The following is a 24,395-nucleotide window of genomic DNA, read 5'->3' as shown; positions in this document are numbered from 1 at the left end:
TCTCTGACCAGACGCTCATCCCTGGATCTCCTGCTGTTAGTGCCGGAGTCACGGCCGCTCCACCACCACCAGCACCACCACACCAGCTGTGCTGTGCACAGAGAGAAGGCCCATGGCCTGATGAGGTGGCCCGGCCCTGCCGGTCTGCTCCGTGGTGGGAGGAGAGCGGGGGGCCTTTGTTTGTTTCTCCCTCATGCTCCACAGGCCAAAGACGTGTTATTATAGAGTAATAGGCAATCAGGAGCAAGCCACCTGAAGAGGTTAAGGCTCCTCATAGTCCCCATCGATTCGAAGGCTTCTCTGGTTAATAGGAAAGGGACGATCCCCGCATCGCTGCGAGGCAAGGTCCTCCTGGGTGGGTGGGTGGGTGGGTGGGTGGGTGGGTGTGCGTATGTGTGCGTATGTGTGTGTGTGTGATCACAAGTGGTGTGATTGTGTGGGAATAAAACAGTGCCATTAACTATTGCTTCTGGAACATTTCGCTTTCTCAAAGATCGCGAACCATATTATTGACGAGCTCAATTGGAATGCGCCTTCGCCCAGGCTCTTCCCTCCATTGTGTTGGAGACGGAGGGCGCGGAGAGGGGGGGCGGGGAGGGGGGGCGAGGAGAGGGGGGGGTGGAGAAGGGCTATTGATCCACACCCATCTGCCTGCCGCTCTCAGCACTGTTATCAAAAATTGAACAATAGCGACAACCAACGCAGCCTGAAGATTTGCTTTACTTGTTTTCTATCGGAGGTCGATACATTTAAAAACAAACAAGCAATTGTCCATGAGGGCGATACCACCATAAATATCCATGTGAAGTTCAGTATTGTGGTTTACCTCGAGGGCAGGGCAAAGTGTATCAGGGGAACTCCCGCTGTATCAGTAGCTGGTTTTAGCTGGCTATATCTATGTGTTGTACTTGTTCTGTTTGGGTTTGAGCTGTCTCATTAAAAGGCTGAACACGTGGGAGTCGTCTACACTTTTCTTCTCTATTGAACTGATTGAACTCGAGTCCAAAGCCATGTGTAAGGAAAAGATCTTTCTGTTCACAAGTCCTGTTCAAGAGGAGCCAGGGACCGCACTGTGTACTACAGGACTCGGGCTTGACTTGACTGCAGCGGACACCACCGTGGTATTGAGACACATTGTTGTGGTCGTGGTACGGTATGGGTGAAAAAAACGAGTGAAAAACATCAACTGGGAGCAATCTTCTGGTTGGTCTGAGGCACTGAGGCCTTTAAATGGGTGTGCCACACACGCAGCCAGACAACCACTTGTCGATGAGCACAACAAATAGGATGTTCTTCAGGCAGACAAACACAGCCACAGCCACAAGAATGCAGTCTAACTCCTAACATAACCAGTGTGTCTAAGCTACTCTTCAGCATCTGTATTTCTTTTGTTTCCACAACCACCATGTCGCCTCAGAAATATGAATAAAGACAAGATGACATTTCGTTTTTCTTTTTGTGTGTGTGTTTTTTCTTCATGTTTATTTATTTTTCTCCACCAAACAGACCTGCAGCTGCCTCACACACCAACTTGGGAGTTGTGGCTAACACCGTCCTTTGTGTGCAATGTACAGCCCCGCGGCTCTTGTCATTGTGGCCAGGCACATGGACTTTGACTGTGTTCTAGCTCCTCCAGGCTCCTCCTGGCTAGCCAGGCTGATGTGTGGCTCCCCTCCCCCCTGGCAGTGAGGCTGCAGCGGGGAGCTCTGCTCACAACGCTGGGCTCTGGGCTTCAGGCACACAGTGTGGACTTGTGGTCTATATGGGAGTAAATTATCTGATAGTTATGTTTTGAAAATTCTGTTGATAATAATATGTTGCATTATTACTATGTCTAGTCACAAGATAATGTGTGTTAAATGTTACATTAGATGTAGCAGTGAGTTAAGGTGTGCCAGTGCAACCCTTCCTGCTAGATTGGAAACCATATTAATTGAGTGGTGTATGCTGCCCTCCAGTGTCTAAAATGAGTACTGTATGCCTAAAAGAAATCCCAAACCTTTTATTTGAGTACATTGATTTTTGCAGCCCTGTATCTCATGAATACAGTTTCCCATTGACCAGTCTGTTGTTGCATCCACAGTGTCTAAAATATCCGACACAAAGCTTCTAAAAGTAAGGCTGAGTGTATCAACTGCAAATACTGACTCATACAGACAGGCTGTCCCGGGACAGGAGAGACACACGTTAATGGTTCATGTGTGATTAAACTGCAAGGTGTTGGGTGAGCTTATGTGGAACATAAGGAGGCTGAATCAAGTACGTACTTACCTGGGGATTATACTGATAAGACTAATCTTTCCTGATTCACTAACATACACATTTATGTAATTGCTGATATTATTTCTGATATTATCCAGACCAGTTGAACAGTTGAACCATGATAATAAATGGCTGAATGTCGTACGAGAGGTGTACAGTAACCCTTGGAACGGCAGGTTAGGTGAACGAGTTCAAGACCGATTTGTCTCTTGGATAAGTCTTAAATGGCTGGAAGATTAAGATTGTAGATGAGGTTGTAATTAAAGTAAGGGTCAGTGTAGGCGTCCTAATCCTGCTACAATCCTATTACAAATAACACCTTCAAAGTGTGTTTGGATCTCGTCAACATGTGAATACATGTCCAAACAAATGTAAATAATTTAATCAGATCAGTCTGTGCTTTTTAGTTAAATATGTTTAAATCTATAAACGTTATGCATTTTGGAAAGTGTGTTTTGACATCTTACTTTGATTTATGTAAGGTAACATTGGCATACTTTGTTAATGTACTATAAACTGTCTGCAATGGTTTGCAGATAGTGTGGTCTTGTGTTGCAGTCATTTTAAATGAACAAATATGCGACAAAATTATTGTACATTTATGATGCCGAGGGAACTTGTGATAAAATGGTTTCCGCCCGTGCATCAAAGAGAGACGAACAACTGAGTACGCATGTTTTGGGAGCCGGGGCCCGCCGGCTGAGCGGAATGAAGCCACGTATCCAATAAACATCCAGATCCAGCCGGTGCGACGAATATAGAGACCAATGTCGAAGACACCGAGAACGAAGGATACAGTGTCTGGAGCCCCTCTGTAAGGCCCTCGTAATAAACGTTTGTTAATGTATTTTTACTGCTGCAAAATATGCTTGTTTTACGTCGATGCTGCTTACTAATGTTGCCTTGCACGATAAGTATTTTACTTTGAATATTAAAATTACCATTATATAGTTATTACAACGGTGTAATCATTACGCTAGCATCTAAGCTAATAGCTAGCATGTTGTCATATAGTTCGCTATGTAGCTAGATAGCTAATGAAAAGAGATACATTCATATGTGATATACAAATATTATACTACCGTATCTATATTAAACATTTCATTCCGGCTGTATTTTGATTCTTGCCGTTTATGATCCCTCCCAGGCATCGTATGAGGAAGACGGTCGGAAAGAATACCTGATTCCTCTTTGCCTCTGTATGAGGAACGCCGAGTTTGTGTAATCGCAATGCATGAAAAATAATCAACAATCAAGAGCAAAGACTGAAAGTTCAAACAAATTTGCTTCCATAATGCATCAGTGCACTGTTTGTTCAAAATCGTTCCCTAGTGCCTCTAAACTGGAGCGTCATCACTTCACTCACACTGGACAGAAACCGTTCACTTGCACAGTTTGTGACAAAGGCTTTCGCCAATCTGTCCATTTAAAAAAGCACATAGAGACCCACACAGGAAAAAGCAACCCTTGGAGTTTCCCCACAGACAGTCTCCAACATGGCAGCTTCCCTAATCCCATGGAGCCAGTGTCTACACGTCAGGATCAACCCTCGCCAGATAAGTCTGGACATGACTTCAATATCTACAACACCATGCCATTGCAACCAACCAGGCCAATGTTTTCCCAAACACAAGAAGCTAAAGAAAGAATGCCACTGTCGACCGGTATCTCTCCCACAGAGATGAGACACCAGCCAGAACTCCTACCCTCTCTGATTGATAACGGCTTCATCAGCCAACAGAATATCCTAGCCAATAGTCAGTTCCTCCCAAACCCAATGTTTCATGACCCCATGGGGGCCTCCACAGCCATGGGCAGTAGTCAGAGTGTAGCAGGCTTCTGGCACACAGATCAAGGCAGCACAGCCAAGAAGCACACATGCACGGTCTGCCTGAAGTCTTTCAACTCATCCTACCATCTTCAGAGGCATATACCCACTCACAGTCAGCTTAAGCCATTCGAGTGTGAAACATGTGGGAAGGCATTCAAACAGAAGGCCCATCTGAAATCCCACTCCCAGTCACACCACAGTACTGGCTTCTCGGAGGATCCCCCCGTATCTGAGTCCCAGCAGGGTTCCTCGGCTGGTAAAATGAGGGTAAACCACCAGTGTCCAACCTGTTTGAAAACGTTCTGCTCGCCATCCAAACTGAAGCGGCATTTCATGATTCACACGGGACAGAAGCCGTACTCCTGTGGGGACTGCGGGAAATCATTCAGGCAGGTATGGCACCTCAAAACACACCTGTATGCACATAGGTGTGCGGGTACTGGCGCCGATGTCAAGTCGGAGACAAACAGCCAGAGCTTGAACGGCTCCTCGACTTCACAGCCCGCAGGCGACAAGTCATCCGCTCCGAGTAATCCTGTGACTTCGTCCGTGGAGATGGAGCTTCAGTGTGAGATAAGTGTACGGACCCCTCCCGGCCACGACCAGGTAGACACGACAGACCAGAGTCCGAATGACGTCAAGGTGGAGCAGCAAGGACATGCATCAAATCACTACCAGTGCAGCATCTGCTCAAAGACATTCAGCAGCTTAAGTAAACACAGGCAGCATTACGCGACTCATAAAGAGTTGAGACACTTTCAGTGCCAGGTCTGCAACAGAGCCTTCCGCCTGGCCGTCCATTTAAAACGCCATCAGATCAGTCACAAGAACCCGGATGAGGAATTTCAGAATCAAAGTCTGTCGGAGACCCCTGGGAAGGCTCTCTTAGACCCTGTAAACGCTCACCAGCATCCCAACAATGGGATGGCTTCTACTCAACCCAGTGACGGGCATGCTCCTCACCACAGCGTCATGGTGAAACCGGAGAATGCAAGACCAAAACCCAGTGACGAACAGGATTGTGCGCTGCAGGAAACTGACCCCTCGCTGGTCTCTGACCAGCAGACAGGATCAGGCCAGGCCAACAGTCAGCAGCAGAAGATCAGGCACAGACCCCATTCATGTCCGACATGCCTCAAACGGTTCCCTTCTCCATCCAAACTCCAGAGGCACATGATGACCCATACAGGGCAGAGGCCTTTTGGATGTGAGTCATGTGGGAAGAGATTCCGCCAGCTAAGTCACTTGAGGATCCATTCTCGCACTCACCTGTGGACAAAATACTACAAGCAAAAGTTGCCTCTCACTACCAAACCTTCCTCTGCGTCGGTCGATACTGATTCCCCAAACGAGGCCGCCCTGAAGCAAAGTGAACAGGACACACTTTCAGAGAGACCGTTTGGTCAACCCAGCACTGGAGCAGTTGGGTGGAATGAAAACAATAGTAAAAAGCAAGGGTTTCAACATGCAGCACCTCCACCTTTCAGGCCTCAAAGGAAGACCTTCGGCTCCACTAGACAGAGGCATACCTGCCACCCCTGTGGGAAAACCTTTCCCCTGTTGACTCAATATAAACTCCATGTATGCTCCAATCCTGGACTTCAAGGTAAGGATAACCTTGACTGCGGGCCATTTCCCTCTCAGCAAACGGCTTCAAATTCAAGCGGCCCCTCAGAACCAAATCATTGTTCCAAGACGGCCACAAAGAGGCGCAAGTCTACCAACCCTGTGGGAAATCCAGTGTATACCAGACACCAGTGTTTGATCTGTTATAAATACTTCCCGTCATTCTCCAAACTAGAAAGACATAGTCGCGTGCACACAGATTTGAGACCCTACAACTGCCTGGCGTGTGGGAAGACCTTTCGACAGGCCACCCACCTGACGGTCCACGAGAGGACTCACAACAAGTTCGGGCCCCTCAGACCGACTTCTCAGCAAGCTACGACGAGTCATGTAAAAGCACAACCACAAAAACAACATCCTCTTCAATATCCTAAAATACACGTCCAAGTTTCTCAAATGAGTGCTATTAAAACGGACCTTAGGCCTTCGAAAAGTCCAAAAGAATGGGTAGGGATTCAAGGCAACTATGAAGACTCACTCCATAACCAAGAGAATACTCACCACGAAAACAAACAAGCCGTGGAAATCAACGAAAAATCCTCCCCCGACAAAACAAACAAGCTCGCCAATCCTAATATCAAAAGCAAAGCGGCAGGTGATAAAAGGAAAGGTCATGTGTGCACCATCTGCCAGAAGGGCTTCGACACTCCATCCAAGCTATCCAGGCACTTCCTTATTCACACGGGGTTAAGGCCATTCAAATGCAGTTTCTGCAGTAAGGCCTTCAGGCAGGTCTGGCACAGGAGAAACCACGAGCGCACTCATGAGAGCATGCTGTTCACCAATCCCCAGGACAACGGCACACAAGAATCACCAGACAACTATCCCACCGAGCGCCACGGTTCCGGAAGCCTCTCCGACGGTCCCACCACCAGCTCCGAGGGCGACGCACACAGGGAGGAGCCCCGGCCCCGTGACGACAGCCCCGATCCCTGCTCCGTCACCAACGAGGCCCTTTCTGGTCACCCCACAGAGACAAGGGACAACAAATGTGTGGATTTCCATAGCCTGCCAGCCCACACCATGGACTTTGACAATAAAGCAGGGGATCTGTATCAGTGCCCTGAGTGTCACAATGTGTATCAAACCCCCTCTGAGCTGGCCTCACACCTCGAGGCCCACTGGCGTGTCAGCTCCCAGGACCTACTGGGCCCTCCCCCGGCACAGCACGAGGCTGGGAGCAGCACACAGCGCATGGGGACGGCTTTCCCGGCCAATAGAGGCCTCGACGATACTGGTAGTCGTGAGGTGTTTAGTGAGAGGCATTCTGGGAGTGAGAGTTCTGTTGGTGAAATCCCACTGCAGGCAGAAATGCATTACAACGATTGGAGCGAACCACTCCGGTCGCTTCAGTGTAGGAAGTGTCTGAGGTCTTTCGCTCTGGAGAGAGATCTGCAGCTCCACAAGTGTGCTAGTGGAACTCAGACCGAGGCTCCTCAATCCAACCAATATCAGTGTGCCATATGCTTCAAGAATTTTGTTTCTCCCTCCAAACTGAAAAGACATTACGTGACACACACAGGTCAGAGGCCATACATGTGTGAAATATGCGACAAGACTTTTACACAGTCTTCCCATTTAAAAACACATCGTCACCGAAGCCATAAACAGTGAAAAAAAACAGGCATGCTTTGGGAGGAGGGTGGCATCTCATGTGATTATAACTAGAGTTAGTTCATTTGAAAGTGTACAACGTTTCCTATAGTTTTACGTATATAGAACATTATATGTTTTTGTTTACCTGCATGCTATTCATTTATAATGGTGGTATTCCATGTACAAGATAGGATAATAAACCTTGAGCGAAACAGTCTCTGTCGTCTGGTCTTTTAAAATGAAATTATTTACGAATATGGAGGATGATTTTGTGATAATAGAAGTACATAATTCCTGGTTTACTACGATATTATTAACGTTGCACTGACCGGGGAGAATCTTGTATATTATAATTTCATATATATAAGATGAAACATAAGATTATAGTTTGCGTTTATCGATGTTTTACCATGTAGGAATTAAGCCATTGACGGAACTAAAGTTTCGCTGTGTGTACCTACAGGATGTTGAACAGGAATTGCGTTCGTACAGGAAGTGTGTCGCCCTAAATACGATTTGCTTGTGTACATGCTTGTGTACGTACTTGTACGGAGTTCACGTGTACCCTATGTTGTAGAGCATAAAGGTTAGTTCCTTAAATTATTGAATCTACCGGTGTTTTAAAATGAAAAGCTTGAAGACTAGACATCAATTAACTGCAACATAAAAAACGAGTTACTAACTGCTAGCTGGTTGAAATTCAAATGCGCCTTTGTATTTAGCTACGTAGCTAGCTTGCTTAGCGCCAAATAAATAGTTGGTGCGGTTTAAAATTTAACAACGAAACGGCATATATACGTCAAAAGTTAAATAAATAAACAAATCTAAAGCAGTACATAGGTTAGTTAGTCTACAAACAATATGGCATCGTTTGTTTGGTTCGTATAGAGCTAGCTTGCATATCTGCAAGAATGTCGAGGCAACCAAACATGGTACTGGCATTATGCTGGTGGCTTACTCAGTTAGAGCTCATTCAATCAGCTATTTAATTGAGAAATAACTCCTATGTGTTAGGTCGATTCACATACTGTACCTGGTGAAGCGGTCTGTGTGTATCACATTTGCTGAAGCTTGGTGTTGATTGCACGACTTTGTCCCCAGCAAGCTTGACTTCCTAGCTGTTCAAAAAAGTCATGGAGAAAGAAACTCCGGCCAAAAAGGCTTCTGCGCCCTCTGTTTCTCAAATCAATGCGGAATATGTCACCCAGGTAAGCGACACACATTTGACGTTAGCAACTCACAGACACATAGTTTACTTTTTAGTGGGCTAACTTGGAAAGACGGATGTTACAGCGATGTTACAGCGCTTCTGTCTCCTTTACAGTTGGCTAACAGATATTGGGCACCCCATTCGAAGAATAAGCTGCCCTTCGACCCTAAGGTGAGTTTCCTTCCCAGCTACAATTTTGATGAGCATTCATTGGTGCTTCCTGGCTCCATCTCTAAACATTGTGATTTCCACCAACTCAGGTCATGGAAGATGTTTACCTGAAAGAGATTTTCCAGTCCAAGTAGGTGGTTTAAATCATCACGTGAACATGGAACAAAAAAAGCTGTGTTTTCCAGAGCTATATTCATAACTAATATGTCCTTCCTTGTCTTTTGCACTGAATTCAGGTTTGCCATAAGAAAGATAATGTTACTGGAGTTCAGGTGAGTAACCGCTCCCTCCTCTGAATTCCATTTTTAAATATGACATTTTCTGTACAGTGTCTAACATCATTACTGCCTGTCCTTCTCTGCAGTCAATATCTGGAAAACTACCTGTGGGTGAACTACTCTCCGGCCGTGTCCAGCAAGGCTTACCTCATGTCCATCTGCTGCATCATCAACGAGAAGTTCAGAGAGAACGTTCCAGCCTGGGAGGTAAGGAAGGCTGCACTGTGTCGACACACACACTAACCTGGTTTGCTGGTTTCTGGAGAAGACTTGAGTGTATGGTAGGGATTGTCAACACAGTGCAACACTTAGTTATTTGCCATCTCAGACTATTAAAGACAGCGGTCTTAGAAGGTTTGAGTCAACCCACTGTCTCTTCAAAGCGACAAGAAAATGAACCATTGTTCAACTAGGTTGAATTCATCACCATACAATAGGTCTTAATATTCTGCAGACACTTCTAGGGGCAACCACTGCCTCTCAGTAAGAATTGGAAGGACCCAGTGACCTTTGTTGTGTGTCCAGTGACCCTCGTTGTGTTGTGTGTCTAGTGACCCTTGTTGTGTTGTGTGTCTAGTGACCCTCGTTGTGTTGTGTGTCCAGTGACCCTCGCCGTGTTGTGTGTCCAGTGACCCTCGTTGTGTTGTGTGTCCAGTGATTCTCGTTGTGTTGTGTGTCCAGTGACCCTCGTTGTGTTGTGTGTCCAGTGACCCTCGCCGTGTTGTGTGTCCAGTGACCCTCGTTGTGTTGTGTGTCCAGTGATTCTCGTTGTGTTGTGTGTCCAGTGACCCTCGTTGTGTCGTGTGTCCAGTGACCCTCGTTGTGTTGTGTGTCCAGGTGTTCAAGAAGGAGCCCAGCCACTTCCCCTACTTCGTCAAGTGTGTCATGCAGGCAGTGCTGGAGGGAGACCAGGCCGGCCTGACCCTGAAGGAACAGACTGTCCTCCTGGTCTTCCTGGACCACTGTTTCAACAGCCTGGTAGGAGTCACCACCTGTACACAATAGAGAGAGAGAGAGTGTGTGTGTGTTTCCTTCCTGCCCCTTTGGAGGAATACCATCGTACCTGCAGTGACACAGTTTCAACATGTTATTTTGCGCGGAGGTCCACTAGGGGGCAGTATTGTACTTCAAATTAAGCAATATAGCCATAAAGGTTTCTAACCATAGTCTAGTTGCCTCTCCTCAAAACCACAGGGAGCCACTGCGGAAAACTCGCTCTGAATTTCTCTCTCTCCAAGCCTATATTGTTCTCCCAGACTATTCAATCTATTTCCACTTGATGCAGTTGTAAATGTTCAGGTTGCTTTGAAATATCTCTTCCATTACTCTATTAAATCATCTCTTTGATGGCTCATTTGCTTTTTGTACCCCCCTCCCCTCCTCTCTCCCTTCATCTTCCCATCCCTGTCTCCTCCCCTCTCAGGAGGTGGACTTGATTCGAGAGCAGGTGCAGCAGCTCATCTCTCTGCCCATGTGGATGTGTCTCCTGCCGGTAAGAGACACTCTTCTCATCCTCCACGCTAGATTTGTACTTCTGTTCATCTAGCACATGCTTTTATCCAGAGTGATGTACAAACATCAGTGCAGCAAAAACTCAAGGACTAAAAGTGCACGGTCATTAATATTAGAGTGGATAGTACCAGGTAACAGTCTGTATTTGAAAACACACAGTGCAACATTGGCAGTGCGACAGTAGGAAATGCCAAAGGGCTTCAAGTCAAATGCAGCTATAGGTCTGGTAGACAAAAATGTCATAAACACAATGATTCATGGATCCGCATGATTTCTTTGCCACAGTCGAGGCTGCAGCACGAGCTGAAGAAAGTCCCCAAGATGCAGAAGTTCTGGAACCTGATCAAGAAGAATTACGACAAGATGGTCGGCGAAGACGCAGAGCTGTACGGCACTGTCCCTCTCTCTCTTTGCTCGTGTCGTCCACCTGCCGTCAGAGACGGGCACATGAAAGGCCCTCACATGGAGATACAAGCTTCTAATATCTCTCTCTCTCCCTCTCTCCCCCCCCTCTCTCTCCCTGTCTCTCCCCCCTCTCTCTCCCTGTCTCTCCCCCTCTTTCTCCCCCTCTCCCTGTCTCTCCCCCTCTCTCTCCCCCCTCTCTCTCCCTCTCTCCCCCCCTCTCTCTCTGTCTCTCTCTCCCCCTCCCCCCCCCCCTCTCTCTCTCTCTCTCTCTCTCTCTCTCTCTCTAGAGCCAAGAAAGAGAGAACGTTCCTCTCGGCTCTCATTAAGAAATTCCGGGGCGTTCTGACATCCATCCCGTTATCAGGTGAACCTCATCCCTCTTCCTGCTCCTCTTCCTGCTCCTGCTCCTCATCCTCCCTCTTCCTGCTCCTCCTCCCTCTTCCTGCTCCTCATCCTCCCTCTTCCTGCTCCTCCTCCTCCCTCTTCCTGCTCCTCATCCTCCCTCTTCCTGCTCCTCCTCCCTCTTCCTGCTCCTCATCCTCCCTCTTCCTGCTCCTCCTCCTTCTTCCTGCTCCTCCTCCTCCCTCTTCCTGCTCCTCCTCCTCCCTCTTCCTGCTCCTCATCCTCCCTCTTCCTGCTCCTCCTCCCTTTTCCTGCTCCTCCTCCTCCTGCTTCTGGTGGAGCACCGCACATACGCACCCACATTCGCAGGCTGCCTTCTGTTCAGCGCTAGTTGTAGTCTCACTCTCCCTGCATGCAGGGGATATTAGATGAAGGGTAAAGACGCCCCTCCACACTCACGACGCAGCAGTCCTGTTCATCCACGTGCTTCCCTTCTGTGTGGTTCTCTCTCCCTCTCCCTTTGTTTTGCTTTCTCTATCACACTCCCTTCCTTCTCTCCTTTCCTCTCTCTATCCTTTCCCCTCTCTTTCTCTGCCGGCTGTTTGTTCAGCTGACCCAGCAGGTCTCGTGTGCCATTTGAGCTAATCTCAGCTCATCAGAGACCTTATTACCAGTGAGAGACGCACCTCTCCTACCCCTGCGCCAGTCACCAAAAGTCAGCCCCCCCCTCCCTCCCTCTCTCCCTGACCTGTGCGGAAAGAGCCTGGTGCTCAGCTGCCTCGCCCCCCCCTCCCACAGGGACGAATGTCACTGTGTCATAATGTAGACCGACACCACTCCCCCCCCCCCCCCCGAACCTGCATGCCCAGAATAGAACTAGCCTGTGAGTGTGTGTGTTGAGAGGGGGCCCAGGCCACACAGCAGCAGGGTGAAGGTGGTCCCGCTGGGTCCCAGATCCTAATCTAGCCTGTCGGGTCCCAATATTAGCCCAAGTACACACACACACACACACACACACACACACACACCTTTAATGAGTACTGGACTCCCTGCAGGCTGCTGGAGGGCTGCTGGGGGCTTCCTGGCCAGACTCCATCACTCTGCAGGAAACCACCGTGTTGTCCACACCCAAGCAGCTTACACGTGGTGAAGAACGCCCTGTCATCCCTCGCTTTGCCCTTCTTCCCTTTATACCTGTGTGTGCTTCTGTGTGTGTGAGCGTGTGTGTGTGAGCGTGTGTTCTGACCTGACGTAACCGGCTCTGTCCCCTCTCAGGTGACGTGTCGATGGAGAAGGTCCACTACTGTGAGAGGTTCATCGAACTCATGATCGACCTGGAGGTAAGATCCCGTGACGAAGGTGGTGCTGCTTGCTTTTCTGTCCTCCTCTCAAACACCACCCTGCCTCAGGACCTTTACAAGGGGAACATCTACAGGACCACCACCCTCTGCTGAAACGACGACTGTGTGGGCCTTTCATGTCGAGTGGAAACCTTCACAGGAAGGGGTGTAGGAACTTAACCTGACTAGCCAATGTATTTTTTACACATAACCATCTGGGAGGATATCCTTGGAAACACGGCAGGTGATTGGATAAACCATCTGTCCATCACCCTCTATCCTGGGCTAACTATATCCATGCCTGTGTCTGTTCCTTAGAGGAGGCTGATTGGTCTGAACCCCTGTGGTTTGGGCACAAACATATAACTTAGGAGCTTGGCAGGACGGATTGTCACATGGGCGTGATCTGGTGAATCCATCTGTGTCTGAAGGTTGGTAGACACTGGACAGCTGTCTCTATAGACCCCTCTGTCCTCAAGCCATCAGGATCAAAACACACAACCGGTCCAGGAGTGGTCCTCCTGTCAGTCTGACACTGTGATCACAGTGAGAACCAGACAAAGGTCCTTGTCAGCCCAGAGGAGTCCCACAGGAAGGTGTTGGGTCTCTCTCGGGGGATCTCCCCTGAAAAGAAATATGGCCTGGCCAATGAGGACGAGTGTTGCATAGGTCACGATGGCCTCCTTCTTCTCCGTCTCCGGGCAGCATGGGATTCTGTTACCGTCCAGAGGGGAGCGAGGGCAGAAGTGGGCGGGGGGGGGGGGGGGTGAAGTGATTTTCATCTCACTGTGTCTGATGACAGGCTTGTCATGCCTGTACCCTGGGCGGGGCCAGTCAGAGTCACTTCCTCTGTCCCCCCCCCCTATCACCTTACACATTCACTGAAACCCCATCCTGCTCCCCTGCACACACACACACACACACACACCCTTTCATTGACTGGGCTATGTCAAGTCATAAGGGGAGGGGGGTGTTTATACGTCAGTTTGATCCACTGATCAAAGACAGGGAGGGATAGATATGGGCGGACTGTTCTGTCTGTGGAGGAGTCCCCCCCGTCCCCCCTCCCCATCCAGAGACAGTATCAATGGTCTGGCATCAAGAGGAACCACACTTATCAGGGGGTGGGTATCCTCCACAGGTGTTGTCTGTATGGCCAGAGGTTCATATTGTGTCTCGGGATTCTCTTTGTTCCTGTCTGGCACCTCGGCCTGTGTGTCTGTCTGGGGTCGTCTGTCTGGGCTCGTCTGTCTGGGCTCGTCTGTCTGGGCTCGTCTGTCTGGGCTCGTCTGTCTGGGCTCGTCTGTCTGGGCTCGTCTGTCTGGGGTCGTCTGTCTGGGGTCGTCTGTCTGGGCTCGTCTGTCCGGGCTCGTCTCTCCGGGCTCGTCTGTCCGGGCTCGTCTGTCTGGGGTCGTCTGTCTGGGCTCGTCTGTCTGGGCTCGTCTGTCTGGGCTCGTCTGTCTGGGGTCGTCTGTCTGGGGTCGTCTGTCTGGGGTCGTCTGTCTGGGGTCGTCTGTCTGGGCTCGTCTGTCCGGGCTCGTCTGTCCGGGCTCGTCTGTCTGGGCTCGTCTGTCTGGGCTTGTTCTGAGCCTGTGTCCTCTCAGTCACACTGGCCACACACCCAAGCTTTTCTTCTCGTTTTCCCCACGGTCACACCGTTCCACTCTCACTCCCCACAACTCCTCTCATACATGCCATCTTGTACCTCTGGTCCTATACCAGGTGGCCTAATCCATTGTTTTAGCAATTGTTGCTACCATATCCAATTTTGGTACCGTAGCGCAAGCCTCTAAGTCCTTAATCCTAACCTAACCTGCCCCGATAAGACGTTAGATATCAGGAAACGATAGGACACCGGCTTTTACCCAGTCATGCACCTGTTTGTCATGCTTTATTGCCATGGTCTCTCTTCCTGCCTGTCCTCACTTTACCTTGTTAATATGTAAAGAAGCCTGCAAGCTCCTCTAAAAGGGAGGCCAGATCGAAGATCCACATCGATAGAGAAGGCCTGCTTCACTGCTGGGAAACTGGTGGGGTTCGGGAGGTGAATTGATCTGTGTGTGACAGGTATAACCCACCTCCCCCTTTTCCCAGTTATTCGATCCATCCAGAACTGTTGTGGCTCTGCAGGTCATGTGCTGTTTCCCATCTCCCCAGCTTCGAGAGTGGTTACTACAGTCCAGTTCTACTGTATTTGAGAGCGCTGTCGGGCAAGGGACTGCACCCACGGAATTGTTTGATGTTGCACTTACGAAACTGCGTTGTTTTTGCCGCGCTGTACCAAGCACTATTGCCGTTGAGAGTTTTTTGTTGTTGCGCTGTAGTTGAGGCATCATTGTGAGAAGTGCTGACTTAGCACTTTGCGTCAGAAATCCAGACCACTCCTTTAATCTGACTACCGGAATACTGTTGGAGCGATGCTGCTCTCATCTGCCCCTGTCCTTTCTACGTGCACTGTGTGTATGTCGCTCTGGATCAAGGTGTGTGCTGGACACGCTGACACTGACAGTACCTGGGGTCCTCACTGGCCTCCTGCTGTGTCGCTGAGACTGAGGCGCAGGGTGAAGCCTGCTACTCCACCCTGCTTCTCCTTTTCTCTCCGTGCTCTCTGACCGTCTCTTCCTGTTTCCTCTCCCTCTTTTCTTTCCGTCCTTCGTCCGCTCTCTTACCCTTCATCTCTCTCCCTCCCGCCGTCCTCACGTCCTGTCCCCCCCCCCCCCCCCCCCCGGCCAGGCCCTGCTCCCCACCAGGCGCTGGTTCAACACCGTGCTGGACGACTCTCACCTGGTGGTGACCTGCCACCTGTCCAGCCTCACACACAGGGCGAAGGAGGGACACCTCTTCTGCCAGGTGAGACACGCGCGCACACACACACACACCCGCACACACACCAAGTATTCAAAGCCTCCCTATCCCATCTCCTGACCTATCTGTCTCTCTGTCTCCATCCATAGCTTCTGGACATGCTGAAGTTCTACACGGGCTTTGAGATCAACGACCAGACGGGAAACGCCCTGACCCAGAAGGAGATGACCACCCTGCACTACGACAAGATCACCTCTCTCCAGGTAGGCCCCGCCTTCCCCCTGGACCTGTTAGGGTCAGTCACGCCGCCCATGAGAGAGTCGACCAGACCGCTTTCTGTTAATATGACTGTGTGTCTGGAGACCATGGATTTATCCCGCAGGGAGAAGGGAAGTATGTCATAAATATTGATTTAGAGTATTGGTTTGGTGCCAGAAACCACATTAGAGAGAGGGTATGAACGAAACATTGATTTATTCCAGGTGTTGGAGTGTATACTGAGGGTCCTGGTAAACAATTGAACACTTGACTGTTTAGTGAGCAGTTCTAGCTGTCTGCTCGCGGCTTTCCATCGTGTCGTTAACGTCCAGATACGCAGCTGTCCGTTTCTCCTCAACGGGACTGTGTTGCCGGGCCTTGCCCAGACAGACGTATGTGGTGTGTAGTGACTTGACTGTGTGTGTTTCCTGTTCCAGAGAGCAGCGTTTGCCCATTTTCCGGAGCTGGAGGACTTTGCCTTGTCCAACGTGGCTGCTGTGGACACACGAGAGTCCCTCACCAAACACTTCGGCCATCTCAGGTGTGTGTGTGTGAGAGAGAGAGACAGAGAGAGAGAGAGAGAGAGAGAGAGAGAGACATAGAGAGAGACAGACAGAGAGAGAGAGAGAGACAGACAGAGAGAGAGAGAGAGACAGACAAAGAAAGAGACAGACAGAGAGAAAGACAGACAGAGAGAGAGAGAGACAGAGAGAGAGACAGACAGACAGAGAGAGAGACAGACAGAGAGAGAGACAGAGAGAGAGAGAGACTAACAGGGCCTAAAGCTACTTGCATATCTCAAGTCCATCCGTTCAACCTCTTCATTTCCTTGAATAGTGATAAACACCCTCATCCTGGCCTCCTCGTCCTATTAGGCTACATGTGCCCTCCTAAACGTTGTGCTCCTAGCTGGCAGGGAGAGAGCCAGCCCTTGACAGAGCAGCCTGCTCCAGCCTGGAGAGAGGGACTCGCCTCATTAATTTAATCGATTCGTAGGAGCTGGAGAATAAAGTCTTTGAACAGCTGTGTTTGTCATATCATATTAGCAAACGGGATAGCCAAAAGCCCCCCCCCCCCTTCTACACACACACAAACCCATGCTTTGTAGGGCTGTGTGTGGATAAAACGCTAAATATATGAGCGGGATGTACTGTACACTCCTCTTCCTCGCTAATTAGTCCCCTTTGTTACTTGGCTAGTGGTGTGTCATTTTCCCGTTGGGAGGTGATGCGTGACGAATGATTGTCAGATTTCCATCTCACACACGCCAGTCCACTCACATCCCCCCTCCCCGCCCCCCCCCTCTCTCCACCTGACCAGTGTGGGGAGGGCTGCAGCCAACAGCATGTGTAGACAGCCAACACCACAGCATGACCAAGCAGTTTCCACGGCTCTGCGGGCCGCCTTCTCCCTCCCCTTTGCTCATCCCTCCATTGTGCATCGTCATGGATAAAGTAGTGTGACCCCCCGTTCCCCCCCCCCCCCCCCATATCCTCAAAGCTGCTTTGGGAACTCAGGAGATTTAACAAGGCCCTCTCTCCCCCGTTACACAGGACTGTTTAATGCCACCGTGTTCCAGCTGCGCTCCTCGCCTGCTAAGCCGCCCCCGCCGCCCGCCAGTCCACATTGACCCCTCCCAAACACACAGACGCAGCGTTCCTCAAAAACCCACAGGAACACACACAAGCTGCAAATGACCAGACACACACACACCAATGCTTGCTGCCTTTCAGTGCACATTTGTTAGACCGATTTCTAGGCGGACGCAGACAGCCAGGCAACGCTCTTCACCCCCTCAACTGGAGTCCTGTCAGAAGCCTCAGCAGACCATGTGACCCCTCAGACCCCAGAGGCTCCGTGTGTCTGGAGGTGGTGACGTCCCGTCTCCCCAGACAGCTCAGAGGGACGTCCCCGCTGCTGGCTCGTTACTAAGGCGAGCGCAGGGCAGCCGGCGTGGCCCACCAGAGGGACAGAGGGACCACGTCAGCGCACACTGACACCCGCGTCGTCTAACCTGCCGTCACGAGGAGCGCCTCACATGCGCACACACACAAACAGCTTCCGGACGCGTGTGGAGATTGTGTGTGTGTGTGTGTGTGTGCCTTCAGGCTGTGTGTGTGTCACAGTCTCATCAAGGCAGCTCTATATGCAGAGAAGCTCCTCCACTCTGAGAGACGGAGATGATGTTTGATTTTCCTATTCCTGTCACGTCAGTGTGTGTGTGTGTGTGGTAAGTGTGTGTGTGTGGTCAGTGTGTGTGTGTGGTCAGTGTGTGTGTGTGGTCAGTGTGTGTGTGGTCAGTGTGTGTGTGGTCAGTGTGTGTGTGTGGTCAGTGTGTGTGTGTGGTCAGTGTGTGTGTGGTCAGTGTGTGTGTGTGGTCAGTGTGTGTGTGTGGTCAGTGTGTGTGTGGTCAGTGTGTGTGGTCAGTGTGTGTGTGGTCAGTGTCCGGCCTGGACCACAGAACACACAGGCATGCGTGTCAGAGACCTGGGACAGGCCTGGCTGTGGTTGACAATGTGGCCTTCTGGGTAGTGCCCAAAACACGGGCCTTACAGCTGTGAAATACATACGTCACATGTGAACTTATAAAATAAGCGTAAGATTGTCAAGACCGATTCCTGATCAGGTTTCCTGTAAATGAAAACCGTAATGTGAGGTGCGCTCTCGCCCTGGAATTGCCACCGCAGCAGTTTAACATGATAAACTCATCACGTTCATGTCAATGCTGCCTGAGGTCTTAACCCTCTTGTCCTGTTCCTCCCCGCAGTCCCAACACGCTCCACCGGGTGGCATCCTACCTCTGCCTGCTGCCAGAGCTGGCTGAAGGCAAGGACACCACCTACGACAAGGAGGTTCTCCTCGAGCTGCTGGTACGTACCGCTGGGGGGGGGGGGGGGGGGGGTTCTCAATAGTGTCTACAGGACTCCTCCTCTCTCATCTGCACAAATCTCACCACACCACAAAACAGGCAGAGGAATCGTCTGTGTCATCATGTGGAGATGAAGCCAGGTTCATCATGGGCTCTCAGGACCCCCCCCCCCCCACACACTCAATCATGGAAAAAACACAGTTCCATATTTACAGGCTTTCTTTTACAGCCTGGTTAAACAGCCGCGTCTGGGATCGGTCGTTAGCGGAACAATAAGCGCCCAGAGAGCGTTTGCAGCATAATAGGCGCGGCTCGTTCAGGACGACGTTTATGCCTTGACCTTGGAATGCATACAGCACGCAACATCTGACCACGCACACCTCCCCTTCCTCTTTCCCTCTTAAATGTGCCCTTTAATCCAATTAGGGGCACGGTGAGTGAGGAGGCGTAATGGGGGTGGTTGAAGGGGGAGGGGGGGGGCACCGAGCCGTAGCCATCACTGGTACCAGAGAGGACATGGTAGTTCCGAGACGGTTCATTGAACCATCGAACCCTTACTTTGAGAATCATACCACGCTTCTCTGTGTGACCCTGACCCTACACGTTTAACTGGAGCGACACTCAGGGCCCCTACTCTCACCATGAGCCCAACAGCAGGGCCCAACAGCAGGGCCCCAGTGTGCCCTGAGCTACCCTTCATCACCCTCACTGCCATCATCCTCCCTCTTTCTTTTTCTCTCCCTCCCTCTCTCTCGCTCACCTCTCTCTCTCTACACCCGAGAGGCCCTGAAGAGCAGAGTCTTCATCATTTCATAATCAGCTGATTAAATTGTCAGAGGCCAACATCAGGGGACTCATTTGTGTGCCTGCGGTTGCCCCCGGCAACCAACAACACAATATCTCCCACCATCAGGATGCACACACACGTGTGCGCGCGCACGCGTGTGTGTGTGACAATGCCAGAGGCTGGTGGGGGGCAATGCAGGTCACACACTGCACAAACTACTCGTCCAGGTCGGCCCGTGAACACGGCCTGACTTGTTCTCGAGATGGACAAGTACCTATTCCTTCCGTCTCCGCAGCCCCATCCAGTCCGGGGAGGGGGGGAATGCTGCCTGGGTCTCCTGGAGACAGTGTAACAGGATTAGCGTAGCATGGCGGCTCGTATGAGTACACACATGACGAGAGGATTAGACAGCCTGGAGTCTGTTTGACACACAGCCACCTAGCGCTCTTCTAGGCCACAGCTTTAGCCCTGACCTCAAATACACACAGGCACATGTGCGCCCTGTGTGCGGGGGAACACACACACACACACAAGACCAAAATAACCATGTCCCCCCCGCACACCCACACCACAGCTGGCCTGCTGACTGACAGACACGGAAGTGTGCGTGTCGTGCATGAGAGAGGGGTTTTGGCATGACAGACGGCGAGCGCTCGCTTTCCATTGTTCCGTTTTGTGACCTGATTGTTTAAATCCTGTCTGTCTGCAGCCTGTGGATCTGTCCATTTGATCTGTCTGTTTCTCAGTATCACTGGGACATTTGTTCATTAACCCAATTTCCCATTAAAACCATTTTTTCTTCCATATTTGTCTGTCTGTCCCTCCTACACACACACACACACACACACACACAGGTGTCCCGGCATGAGAGGAGAATCTCTCAGATCGAGCAACTTAACCAGATGCCTCTTTATCCAACGGAGAAGATTATCTGGGATGAGAACATTGTCCCCACGGAGTACTACTCTGGTGAAGGTGTGTGTGTGTGTGTGGGGGCATGTGTGTGTGTGCAGGAGTGTGTGTGTGTGTGTCCTACCAGTTTGGCCCCCTGCTGAGTGATCCCCCAGCACAGCCCCTCTTCTCTGCCACCCAGCTGGCCCCCTCCTAACAGCCAATCCTCTGTAGCTGGCAGGGGCACCTGGCAGGGGCACCTTCACTAGCTAAGATGTCCTCCATTCAGAACCCCTCTCCCTAATCTCACTGCTTAGGACGGATTAGAACCTCAGTCCGTACCTGCTCCCGTAGATGTCCGCGGACACGACTCAGAGAGCCTGTTTTGATCTGTGTGTGTGTGCTCGTACGTGGCACGTGTGTGCGTACAACATACCTGTTCCGAGTTGCCTGGTCCTGGTCCACTTGAACTATTCCATAAACCCTCTCAGTATCTTGGTCAAGCAGTGTGTGTGTGTGCTCCAGGTTGCCTGGCCCTGCCCAAGCTGAACCTGCAGTTCCTCACGCTCCACGACTACCTGCTGAGGAACTTCAACCTGTTCCGCCTGGAGTCCACCTACGAGATCCGCCAGGACATCGAGGACGTGGTGTCGCGGATGAAACCCTGGTGAGCCCCTCAGCGCCTGCGACAAGCCCCCACTCTCTGAGATAGGAACTAGGACGCTGCCCGACAGGATCTAGAGGGCTGTGTTTACTTGAAGGTTCTCTATGCTTCTATAGCTCTCCCACAGGGAACTCTAAACACTCATGGACCTGTTTCCTCTCAGGCAGTCTGTATAGTAAAGTGTAGTATACTATGGTGGGGTGTTTGTGGACCAGTCTATCTCTTATGAGCAGTCAGTTTAGGGGTGTATGTGTGTGGGGAGGCCCAGTCTGACCCCTTTGTCCGGCCCTCCCTCACAGGTGTTCTGAGTACGGGGGCGTGGTGTTTGGGGGCTGGGCCAGGATGGCTCAGACCATCACCACCTTCTCCATCGTGGAGGTGGCCAAGCCCAACATCGGGGAGAACTGGCCCGCCCGCGTCCGCGCCGACATCACCATCAACCTGAACGTACGCGACCACATCAAGCACGAGTGGGAAGGTAACACACAGACACACACCTCTCTCTGTCTCTCTCTCTCTGTCTCTCTCCTTCTCCCTTCCAGCTATAGGTTACCTTTTGTGTGTGTGTGTGTCCAGTATTAAATGCAAAGCAACAGTGGAGCTTAAGCAGGCATACGGATATCTCCCCAGAGTCATACAATTTCCACAGCGATGGATTCATCTGCAATCTATCTATGGATTTTTTGGAGGGGAATCTCCATTGTCCTCCCACACACTAATCCTCCGAGTCTTTGAAACGGCCTGGCTCAATGTCACTTCAATGTTAGGGATATCCTGCTGCCTGGATCCTCTCTCTCTCTCTCTTTATTTCTCTCTCCTCACCTCCCTCCCCCGCTCTCCTCTTTTACTATTCTGCTTTCTCTGTCTTTTTTGTCTTTCACCTGAGGTGTGATTTCATTCCCTCTGCCCCCCCACCCCCATTGTATAATTAGAGCTTCATGTTTTAAAGATCAGGCGAGCGCTGACAGGGCGTTTTCTGTGCCCCCCCCCCCCCCATCTCTCTCCAGGCTTGCGGAAGCACGACGTTTGCTTTCTGATCACGGTGCGGCCCAACCTGCTCTACGGCACGCGCTTCGACCGCCGCCAGCCCTTCGTGGAGCAGGCGGGCCTGGTGTACGTGAGGGGCTGCGAGGTGCAGGGCATGCTGGACGACAAGGGCCGCGTCATAGAGGAAGGTAGGTGTACACACACACCTTCATCCTCCTCCTCCACCACACCCCGAACCTTCACCTCTCCCTCTAGAAGGTGCCGCAAGCTCTCAGGTTGTCGTAGTGACCCTCACAGAAAGACCCGACCCCGGCTCTCGTTAACATTCCATTAACCCTGGGGCGGCAGGCGTGGCCCCTGAGGGCCACCACCCCCTCGGGCGGCCGTCTTAGCCGAGGGCAATGCCCTCCATGTTTTATTTATTGATCTGCCGCTGTGCCACGTGCCATGGGTCACGTCTGAAGACCCTGCCTGTCCAAGGATGGTCTGTGGGAATGGTACACTGCTCACACATAGCTGTCGCCCTCGCACACTCTTTTAGGAGAGGTGATTGAATGAGACACACACACACAGAGACCTGGCTGAGGCCCAAAGGATAGATATTCCCCTGCATGGCTGGGGTGTTTGGTAGCAGGCAGGAATCCCATTTAGATGTCTGCGAAAGCTGCCCTCTCTGCTTCGCTGGCTCCCTGAGGGGATGAGCCCAAAGCCCCTGGCCTGTGTCTGTCTGCATGTGTGCAAGAGAGAGAGTGTGTGCTTGTGGAATCAGGGTGTAATGCCCGTTCGTGCTGAGGTGGGACATAACACCGTCCGGGGCCAGGATTGGAGGGCTAAGCTCTTTTTTTTTTTTTTTTAAGGGAGCAGAGAAGATGCTCCGGGATTTGTGGGACAGCCAGGCGAGGGTGACCTCTAAAAATTGTCCCTGTCGTTTTTTGAGCTTCCTCCCCCCCCCCCCAACCCCCCCTTGTTATCCGTCTCTGATTTCAAGGACGTTGCATGCATAAGTGCATGCCTCTGTGTGTGTGTGTGTGTGTGTATGTTTGTGCCTTATATAAGTGTTGACCATTGCCAAATTGAAGCACCATACAGTACCTCATTAGCGTCTGAAGACCAGAGACCACTTATTATCTTGAGGATTATGCAACGCTTGTTGAAATGGGTGTGCCCTACAGATTATGGGATGTTCACGGTCACATAGCTCATGTTCTGATTGTCCCTACATGCATACAAACACACTGTAGTTGGAAAGCAGGGCTTATTGACGAGGGGACATCCAACTACTCCAAACTATGATATCAGACCTCTTTTCCAAGCATCGTCTAGCTGCAACAACCTTAAAAAGCGATGTTAAAGGGGGAGTCTGCGATAATTCGAATGAGGCTAACATTCCGCAACATAGCTGCATTGAGGACGTCTTCCCTCCTCCGCCCAGGTCCTGATCCCAAGCCCAAGCTCCGAGGTGATACTCGAACATACCGCGTGTGGCTGGACCCCAACCAGTACCAGCAGGACATGACCAGCAGCATCCAGAACAGCACCGAGGACCCGTACGAGACCTTTAATATCATCATGAGGCGCAAGCCCAAGGAGAACAACTTCAAGGTAGTGCCATGGTGCTCTCTCTCCCTTCACCTGGAACCCTCACACCCACCCCCGTCTCCCTCTCTACTCCTGCCACCATCTCCCTCCCTCTCTCTCTACTGCTCTCACACACACACCACCACCACCTCCATCCTACCACTGTCTGGAAAGTGTAATAGACTCAACCCTGAGTGGAGCCACTTCAAGGTAGCACAGCGAGCGCTCCTCGACCTCTAACCCAGACACAAAGCCATCACCCAGCGCTCCTCTACCCCTCCCTCCATCTCATCGACGGAGCCCTGCCCCTCCAGGCCTTGAGCCCGGGCCCTCCCCACTCCAGCGCTGGGTGATCAATCACTCCAACTGGGCTGCTGGGGCGGTGATGAGGGGGGGGGGGGGGGGGGGGGGGGGGGGGGGGGGGGGGTGGCTCTAGCTCAAGGCCTCCTGTTTCCTCCCCCTGATCCCAGACAGGGCCTTCCTTCCTGGGTGATCTTGAACTCTCCCCTTCCACACACACACACACATTCTCTCTGTAGGAGCATACCTGTGTTTTGTACACGACTGGATCAGGTTGTCTCTCTGAGAAGCTGCCACTGGCAGACAGACCAGAGGAGGGGGTCCGTGATGGACTTGTTTTTTCTCCCTTGTTACTGAGGTTCATCTTGTTTTTCCTCATTCGTTTAGGCTCTTTAAGATGTAGTACCTCTTATGTTGTTCGCGGTGGATTTTCAATGTTACCGATTGATTTTATATAAGTAGTATTTATTGATCATTTCTATTCTCCTGATGCTGTTATGCATTTTAGCAATGTCATATTAAATCTTTTTCCAAAGTTCCCGGATGCTTTTGACCATGAAAGTGAAAACCACTCTTCTTGCTCATGGTGAAACTCTCTCCTCCCTGCTGATTCACAACAGTGGCAAGATAAGCACAGACAGGATAGCAAGCATTTGGCAGCTCATTAAAACATCATTGACAAG

The 24,395-nt window shown here is 50.9% G+C and overlaps 2 protein-coding genes across 4 annotated transcripts in view; both read left to right on the top strand.

Annotated features, from left to right (window-relative positions):
* Positions 1 to 3,022: 3,022 nt before the first annotated feature.
* LOC124465803 (zinc finger protein 770-like) lies at positions 3,023 to 7,525 on the top strand. Its single transcript, XM_047017454.1, has 2 exons — positions 3,023 to 3,076; positions 3,410 to 7,525. Exon 2 carries the CDS (start codon positions 3,497 to 3,499, stop codon positions 7,331 to 7,333), a length of 3,837 nt encoding a protein of 1,278 aa, XP_046873410.1. The 5' UTR covers positions 3,023 to 3,076; positions 3,410 to 3,496; the 3' UTR covers positions 7,334 to 7,525.
* A 268-nt stretch (positions 7,526 to 7,793) lies between these two features.
* Positions 7,794 to 24,395, top strand: part of aqr (aquarius intron-binding spliceosomal factor) — a 43,112-nt gene continuing 26,510 nt past the window's right edge. Inside the window, exons 1-20 of one of the 3 annotated variants that reach the window (XM_047017453.1) lie at positions 7,794 to 7,901; positions 8,417 to 8,523; positions 8,640 to 8,696; positions 8,786 to 8,826; positions 8,933 to 8,968; positions 9,061 to 9,181; positions 9,812 to 9,952; positions 10,398 to 10,466; positions 10,772 to 10,872; positions 11,179 to 11,255; positions 12,509 to 12,573; positions 15,307 to 15,423; positions 15,528 to 15,641; positions 16,074 to 16,177; positions 18,404 to 18,506; positions 20,147 to 20,267; positions 20,709 to 20,850; positions 21,147 to 21,325; positions 21,855 to 22,022; positions 23,267 to 23,436. In XM_047017453.1, the coding sequence (XP_046873409.1) occupies positions 8,449 to 8,523; positions 8,640 to 8,696; positions 8,786 to 8,826; positions 8,933 to 8,968; positions 9,061 to 9,181; positions 9,812 to 9,952; positions 10,398 to 10,466; positions 10,772 to 10,872; positions 11,179 to 11,255; positions 12,509 to 12,573; positions 15,307 to 15,423; positions 15,528 to 15,641; positions 16,074 to 16,177; positions 18,404 to 18,506; positions 20,147 to 20,267; positions 20,709 to 20,850; positions 21,147 to 21,325; positions 21,855 to 22,022; positions 23,267 to 23,436 (2,001 nt within the window). In that variant the 5' untranslated portion in view covers positions 7,794 to 7,901; positions 8,417 to 8,448. The remainder of the gene's footprint in view (positions 7,902 to 8,416; positions 8,524 to 8,639; positions 8,697 to 8,785; positions 8,827 to 8,932; positions 8,969 to 9,060; positions 9,182 to 9,811; positions 9,953 to 10,397; positions 10,467 to 10,771; positions 10,873 to 11,178; positions 11,256 to 12,508; positions 12,574 to 15,306; positions 15,424 to 15,527; positions 15,642 to 16,073; positions 16,178 to 18,403; positions 18,507 to 20,146; positions 20,268 to 20,708; positions 20,851 to 21,146; positions 21,326 to 21,854; positions 22,023 to 23,266; positions 23,437 to 24,395) is intronic. The other 2 variants (XM_047017451.1, XM_047017452.1) reach the window with 2 other exon arrangements.

Source organism: Hypomesus transpacificus, chromosome 3 (assembly GCF_021917145.1).
Source record: "Hypomesus transpacificus isolate Combined female chromosome 3, fHypTra1, whole genome shotgun sequence".
Lineage (NCBI taxonomy): Eukaryota > Metazoa > Chordata > Actinopteri > Osmeriformes > Osmeridae > Hypomesus > Hypomesus transpacificus.
The sequence above is the reverse complement of the archived record's forward strand: the minus strand, read 5'-3'. Positions and strand labels throughout refer to the sequence as shown.